The sequence below is a fragment of the Azolla caroliniana genome, unplaced genomic scaffold (genome assembly GCF_043228905.1).
Source record: "Azolla caroliniana isolate FFs.n. ecotype wild unplaced genomic scaffold, voAzoCaro1.0.p SCAF_6, whole genome shotgun sequence".
In the NCBI taxonomy this organism is placed as follows: Eukaryota; Viridiplantae; Streptophyta; class Polypodiopsida; order Salviniales; family Salviniaceae; genus Azolla; species Azolla caroliniana.
Window position 1 is genome coordinate 4,714,261 of NW_028230441.1, and position 8,059 is coordinate 4,722,319.

Consider the following 8,059-nt stretch of genomic DNA (forward strand, 5'->3'; position numbering starts at 1 on the left):
AATTGAATGCTGGAATTTCGAAATTCCGTTGGTAAAATTCAGAAGGATCATGCAAGAAGACAATATCAACTTCTGGCCATAATCTGCGAATCCAGCAAAGCAAAGCAGCAATTTTCTTTTCACTTTAAAGCAGTCGGCAACAATCTCGATGAATCATCGGTAAGAAGATGCTTTGCACTTTTCGTTCCACTTTAAAGTGGCAACTAGCCAATGAGTGACATAATTTCAAATGAAGATGCAATTTGGGTCAATATAGCGAGGATTGCAGCCAAAAAAAATACTTCTTGTTTTTCTTTATGTACATGTTGAGTCTATCTCAAGCATCAAAATAGGCCTATAAAGATGACCTACTCACTCTTGAGTGAATGAAACTCCCCATAAGGATATGCTATATTCATCTATATACATAAAATACAAACTACCCCTTTATCATCTATTATATACAGTAGAATTAGCAATTATAGAAGGCAAATGACTTAGATTTGCGGAGGAAGCCAAATGTTTTCCTCCAGAAAACCCCTCTCTCTGATTTGCATCGAGTGTCTTTACCATCAAAAGATTCCGAACGGGAAGGAATTTGAAAAGCAGCTTGCCACATCACATCTTTTTGTCGCTCGTCTCGGAAATGTTGTAATAATTTGAGGGCTTTATCTTTGCCTCCGGGGCTCCCAGTCATCGATAGCATCACGAGGGACGGAATAACTCCCTCCTTTAGCACTGCTTGGCTATGTTCATGATTGTTGGTACAGATAACCAAGAAGATACTCACAATTAACTCCTTCTCATCTGATGACCCACTATCCAGAAGCTCCACCAACATAGATATCCCACCATCTGTCTCAACAATGGCTGACCTCCCTTCCTCAATTGACCCCAAATCATATAGCAAGCTGAGGCATTTTTCTATTAACTCCATATCTCCCAAGCTAAGTAAATGAAAGAGCTTGGGGATAACACCATCTTTTAGCATGCAAAGACCATTATCTGAGAACCTACTTAGATTGAATAGAGTGATGAGGGCATCTTTCACCCCCTGCCGTGAGCCACCATCTAGATGGTTTACCAAGAATCTCATAGCTCCAGATGAGCCAATCGCTGCCTTATTCTTATCCAAGCAAGAGATCGTAAGCAAGACAGAAATAGCAGATTCTTTTATCCGCAAAAGAGTTCCGGAACCAAGCAAATTTAGTAGAAATGGAATAGCACCAGCATCCACTATCTCTTCTTTGTTTCTGTTCACCATTATCAGCAAAATAAAAAGGAAAAATATCATGAGATAAAACAGTAAGGGAAATTCTTGTGGCAGGATTCATATGATCTAATCATGAATAGAACTTAGTTAAAACCAATTGAAGTGGAATTAGTGAGAAATTAGAGAAAAGGATACCAGATGTATCACGCAAATCCTAGATCTATGCCCAATTGTTTCAGTTCATTTTTATTAAGCTTATGCTTGTACCATCTTGGAAGCTAATAAATGGGAGATAAAAGAACAGCCTGTTATCTTTAAACTACCTGTCACTGTTTATGGCCACATTTGACAGTGCAGAGCATGCTGTTTCTTGAGCACTCTCATCTTCAGATTTACTTGCTGAACTCAAGAACCTCACCAACATTCGAATACAGCCTGATTCTTCAATATGCATCCGAGCAGCCACATTATCCTTTGTCAAACAGCTTATCTCCTCAGCACCCTTGCACTGCATTACTAAAGAAGAGGAGTATAACAAGCACCCGAATTCCTGAATGTTATCTTGCCCATCATCCCATCTTCTCCTAAACATTCCTCCTTCAACACTAGAGTAAATACCTCCAATGAAATCGTTGGCCGCAATTGTAGAAGATTCATCATTTTCTCCTATTGTAAGTGGCCCACTATTTTTATCTAGCTGAGTCCGAGGCGAATCGGGTTTCATTATCGAAAATCTATGGTGATGGCTATTGTTGTACCTCCAATTTGTTACAGATGGAGGTGATGATGGGGATGTCGGAATAGGTACCAAATGTCTCTCGCACCAGCTCATAATGAGAGCTTTTACACAATAATTTGGGGTAACATTGAGATGTGTAAGTTTTTGTTGTGTCTTTGGGCAAGTATCGTGACCCTCTTTGAACCATTTCTCGATGCATGCTCGTTCATACGTCTGCCCCGAGGATATAATGACTGGATCTGACATAAGTTGCAAAGAGATTGGACATCGAAATTCCTCGGGGGGCACAAACAAATGGCGCAAGCAGCTCGATCCTTCCTTATTTCCATTGCCAATTTGTTTATTATAGAATCCAACACCACAAGATTCTGAGCTGAAGTCACTATCCAACCCACTAGTACTCACTTCGGATCCCCGATCTGACGGTGAGGGTGGATAGGAGCTTGTCACATCTACTCCCATTGAGCTCTCCTGATTATTATTTGAAAGATTTTGCCTCTTGATATACTTTCGAAGAAGGTGCAAGAGGTAAAGCACTATTAATTCCTTCTTTTTGTCTTCCTCTTTGCGCGTTTTCTCAAGGAGTCTCCTCAGTGCTCTCTTCTCTGATAGAAGTGCCTTGGTTGATTTAATATCTAGCTTCAAAACCACTTTGTCAAATACCTCCAGTTCTGTGAATGTATTGAAACCAGGAAACTCCTTTTCTTTATGTAGGAGAGAAATGATCTCATTACCCACCTCCTGATCTGAAGCATCTGGCTGAAAAACTATCCCTTCCAAGTCACTTGTAAAGACACTTATCTACAAGCAAGTAGCCAATAAATATATGTTTTAAAATTCAGCTTAAACACCTCTCTATATCTGAACTACTAATTAAAGTGAATATACCTGCTGAGCAAGGTCATCAGGAACATTGGATTCCAGCCTTCTCAAACTCTGGTCCAGAGTCTCTTTCACCTTCTCAAATTTGGAAGTGATAGAATCACTAGTAATTGCCTTCAATGAGCAGATAGGTTAACACAAGTTTCAATAATCATAAACATCTTTAGCTCCACAAAAAGGTTTATGAATACCACATCAGTCTTAAACATTTTTCTACTGTGAATCGGGCACATTGCAGGTTAGGACCTAACGTTTAGAATTAGAATTGTTATCGTCCATAAAGAGGCCAATTTTGACCTATGGGACCAGAGTATACATGTGTTCTTGATATATGTCTCCTTGCTAAGAAGGGGTATTCATATGTTGAAGAACAAAGTCTCTATGTGTTGAGCTTCTGAGGGTGAAGCTGTAACATTTTACCGATATAGATGGGCTCAAAATACCTAAAACTTCCACACTCTCCGAGTACCGCTGCTTTACTCCTTCAAAGACTTCCAACAGGTTCGTCCGAATGTCTGTGTGCAGATATGGATATATACATGTGCATGCGTATATGCAAGTGAAATCAAGGAAAGTACATGATGCATCAAAACATTATTTATTTGGGTGCAATATTTAAAGAGCACCTGCCTCAAATTGAAGTTTTTCAAGGCATAAAACCATTTTAAATTGTTACCAGATGCAAAACAGTTTTATGTTGCTTTATACCCTTATCTCTGTGTTGCAATGTTGGTTGAGCATGCAGAAAACTTTGTTTTGTAATCTTTTACAAAACAAATGTGTATCATGTGTGTCTAGGTTTTAGGTTTTCACTGAGCCAATGTGTTCATTCTTACTATGTCACAAAAGACATAGAGGAGCATATTTTATGCTCTCTTTCCAATATGAATTCAGAAATACCATAATATCCCTAATTCTATTGCTAGCTTGACTAGTTGTTAATTATATGTAATTAAAAGGCATGGCTTCCTTTTTGGGTAAGTTTTAAAGCAGTCAAGGATATTCTGGTAAATTTTAAAAACATGGATGCGTTCTGGTACTTTGTGACTAGTTTAAGTGTGTGTGTATGTCTATTGAGAGAAAGCACAGTGGAGAGAGTTACCAGGTAAAGCTTGCTAGAATTTACAGTTCTGTGAAGAAACAACTTTGCTCTGTCAATAGCCCAGTATAGTCCACATAATGCCTGCATGCCAGACCTCGGAGGTTGCAGAGCTTCAAAGATGGGAACAAATTCCATCATCTTCTGAACCAACACTGCAAGTCTGTGACACATATCTCCATAGATCTGATAATAAATGAATAAATAAAACTGGAAAATCATACAGACGATGATTTCATAATGGTACCAAACCGAAACAGAAAATAAGAAGAAAAGAAAGTTCCATACCATTCGATCGATAATATCAGGAGCTTCTAGATCTCCATTAACATCCATTTTTTAAATCGTTGTTCAAGAATGATGTTTGCTGTATATATATTTTATATTAATATGTAATGTATATAAACTGATTAGACCCCAGCAATAGATTTATGCAAACCATAGGTTGTTTAATTCCTTGCTAAAATATTTCATTATATAGCACACAGGAACAGTCCCTGTTTATGTATAATGTGTAACTTGATTGGACCTCAAACAATATTTCTAGAAATCAATCACTTTAATCCTTAATAAAATATTTCACTGTATAGCATGTAAAATTGAATAGTTTGACATCAGTAAAAGAATTCTGCAAACCAAATATCATCAGTAAAACAATTCAGTATGTACAATGATTATGATGTCTGTGAATATATAGTGTATAACCTAGTTAGACCCCAGTAAAAGAAATCTTCAAATTGTAAGATGATATGATTATACAGTAAATCGTTTGGCTATGCAACACACAAATTCTTCCTGTGTATATATATGAAGTATATGCTTCCCACATGAAATGTATAACCTGGTTTAACTTCAGTGAAAGCTTTCTTCAAAGAAATATCACCCAATTCCCCAGTAAAGTATTTCTTCAAAGAAAATATCATCTAATTTCTTGGTACAGGATTTGTCAAAGACAACATCATCTGATTCCTCAGAAAAAAAAACATAGCTTGTAGCACAAGAATGACTCCTATGTATAATCTAGTTGGAGTTCAGCAAATAGATATGTGCTAATCAAAGAATCATCCAATTCCTCAGTAGAGAAGATTTCATAATATGTAGGAATTATCATCTGCAAAATCAAAGAATCGTCTAATTCCGTGATAAAAGATTTTCTTCCAAGAAAATATCAATTAATTCCTCAGTAAAAGATCACAATTTACAGCACAATAATGATTCCTATGAATGATACTGTAAAATGTGGTTAGAGTTTAGCAAAAGGTTTATGCAAACGAACGACTCCCAATTCCTTAATAAAAAAGATTCTATTATACGTAGGGATGACCATCTGCAAACCCAACGAAACAACTAATTCCTCGGGACGAAAGATCTCATTTTTACAGGAGGCAGATCATCGGCAAATCCAAGAATCATCTAATCCCTCAATAAAACGATTTCCTTTCTACAAAAAAATATAGATGGAGCACAGATAACAATAGAAATACTGTAAAAGATAATTAGTTAATTATAATGGAAGCGAGCAAAGAATCGGTGAGAAGAAAACATCTACCGTCACGATCCTTCTGCAAATAATCTTTTTACTCGTATTTACTTCTCAGATAAATTAGAGAATGTGTTGCATAATATAAATTATTTTCATTAAGAAATCTCAAAAAGAGGAATCAGTGTTAAGCGAAAAAGTCGAGAAAATGCATATTAAATATGGAAGCCATTAAAACTCGGAATTGTCCATGACAAAACCTTACTGAATTTTAGAGAGCATAGGTCGTAAACAAAAAATCCTCTATCAAATTCCTATAGATCAATCCTTTCTGTTAAGATCATTAAATCAAACTCAAAATCATCACATTTCGAAGAAAATTAGACAAAAGAAACTAACTTTGAAACTAGATAAGTGCTAGAAAGATAGATAAGTAGGCAAAGCTTAGAGAGAGAGAGATACCTTTCAATTAGATAGAAATTTGTCCATTAAAGAAGCGTCCAAACATTTACGTTAGGATAGGTGATCTTCTTCTCTATATCCATCTCCGACATCACATTCATCATGAAGCTCCAAGGAGCTACCACAGTGAACTGAAAGGATAGTTACGAGAATTACAGATGAGACAGAGACAGAGAGTTGAAGAGTAAGAAGAATGAAGGGGAGCTTAGCAAGCTATGGCGAGCTTGGAATCAGAAGAGGAAGAGAACAAGAACAAAAGCACTGCATTTGATTTCTTTTTCTGGACTTCGTGTGTTGGTGCTGGTGGTGTGTTTTATTTTTTTTGTGAACGCAAACTTTTTTCTTCTTCTTTTTTCTGAGATTCGAACTTCGAAACTCTTCCGTCAATCTTCATATAAAACCACAAATGTTATGTGAAGTAGTGATAAAACCACTAATGTTATGTGAAGTAGTAGTAATAAAACCACTTATGTTATATGTGAAGTAGTAATAAAACCACTTATCTTATGTGAAATAGTGATACATAAAACCACTAATGTTATGTGCAGTAGTGATAAATAAAACCAGTTGTGTTATGTGAAGTAGTGATAAAATCACTAAATTTGTTATAAGTGACGTAGACGTAGTTCAACCCCGTCAGTTGTCCGCCCCTTGAACGTGACCCTCATGTCCCCCTGTAGCAGCTCACAATGTCGAGGATTGTCGAGCAATAGCATCGTGAGAGTAGTAGGCAAATATTGGAGATGCCAGGAAATATATGTTGGCATTTCATATTGCGTTACGACGGGAGTAGTTTCTATACTGCGAGGCATAACATGTCTAGCTACGTGTTTTATAGTACGACCGCACCTTACAACTTTGATTGATGCGACGTCACACATCGACTTCTGTGGAGGCAGACGACATACTATAGAGACAATGTGATGCGTAAAAGACCTCGTGAAGTAGATAAACTTAGCATGTCTAGCCTACTAGGAATATATCACACCGCATTCAAAACCATGAGAGCAACAATAAGGACTTGGAAAACAATCGAGTGTTCCATTTCACACTTATTGAATTTTGATACCCAACTTTTCCTTCCCGAAATCTGTCTTCCTTGCCTAAATTTACGTTCTTGTGTTTTTATGACCTACAATTCACCAAGATAATATGGTATCAAATCCCGTCGCTTGAATATGGTGTTACATAGTCGTGAGCTCTCCTCATTAATGCAAACTAAGAAAGAGATACAAAGAAAAAACGAGGTTAGGGTACATTACATTCATAGCATAAATCTTGCATTTTTCTCCTAGGACAACATTGTGACCTTTTGTAGGCCAAAGACATAAAGGTAAGGAACTTACAAAAAGGTATGTATGGTCGGGGCGCATTGAATGCCTAAAAGGATGAGATAAGCTTTTGTGATTGACCATTAATGTGTGGTGAAGAGAGGAATGGTTTGAGAATTGTGCTTTCATAAAAAAGAATCCTTAATTAGCCTATTAGTGCTATCCTAATATCGCGTTTAGGTGGACTTTGGTTTGAGGGTGTTAAAATCCTAATAACCCCCAAGCTTCAAATGTTTCCAATTCCTATTAGAGTAGAGATCACTATACAAAACAAGGGTAATTGGAATTTTGAATGATTTAACACTAACTCTTGTGTAAGGTTAGACATTATCACCATGAGAGCAAGTAGTTCTAGAGTCAAGTTCTCTTTTTCAAGACCCGTACTAGCATATTTCCTCGTCTTTATCTTTGTAATGCAAACTTATGTGAATAGAAAAATCCATGAACTATAAATAACCTAAGTCATCTATTCAAGCATATGATTGTAGGCTTGATTTTAATGTTCAATCATCTTCTCTTCTTTTCTATGATGATCCTCAATTGTATTTTTGACGTCATATGTGATGGAATACAAATATGTACATATTCATTTTCAACATTATCTTTAAAATATAAGCTATAAAGCTAACACTTTATAATACATGTTCAGATTGTAACATGTATGTGAAATGAAATGATGTTAGGTTTCCAAGAGACGAACATGCATTCAAAAAACAGCTTTAGTGTTTTGTACTTATCCATAAAGTAGATCTACAAAAACAGAGGTTGTCTTTATTTTGCAGTGACTTAGAAACTCCTCGTACAAGATGTAAAAAAGGATCCTTGAAACTAATCATTTACATTTCCAAAGACTCATGCATAAATGTTTACGTAG

General features: G+C 36.4%; 1 protein-coding gene across 5 annotated transcripts; it reads right to left on the reverse strand.

Annotated features, from left to right (window-relative positions):
- Nucleotides 1-257: 257 nt before the first annotated feature.
- Nucleotides 258-6,642, reverse strand: LOC147862713 (U-box domain-containing protein 6-like). 5 transcript variants are annotated; one of them, XM_087320768.1, is made up of 6 exons: nucleotides 6,487-6,642; nucleotides 4,201-4,279; nucleotides 3,916-4,098; nucleotides 2,820-2,927; nucleotides 1,516-2,732; nucleotides 258-1,232 (listed from the first exon to the last, which is right to left on the reverse strand). In XM_087320768.1, exons 2-6 carry the CDS (start codon nucleotides 4,246-4,248, stop codon nucleotides 452-454), a joined length of 2,337 nt encoding a protein of 778 aa, XP_087176894.1. In that variant the 5' UTR covers nucleotides 4,249-4,279; nucleotides 6,487-6,642; the 3' UTR covers nucleotides 258-451. The 5 variants fall into 5 exon arrangements, with proteins under 5 accessions (XP_087176894.1, XP_087176895.1, XP_087176892.1 ...); XM_087320769.1 differs by lacking the exon at nucleotides 6,487-6,642 and adding an exon at nucleotides 5,855-6,162 and having other exon boundaries at nucleotides 2,820-2,888; XM_087320766.1 differs by lacking the exon at nucleotides 6,487-6,642 and adding an exon at nucleotides 5,855-6,161.
- Nucleotides 6,643-8,059: the final 1,417 nt, after the last annotated feature.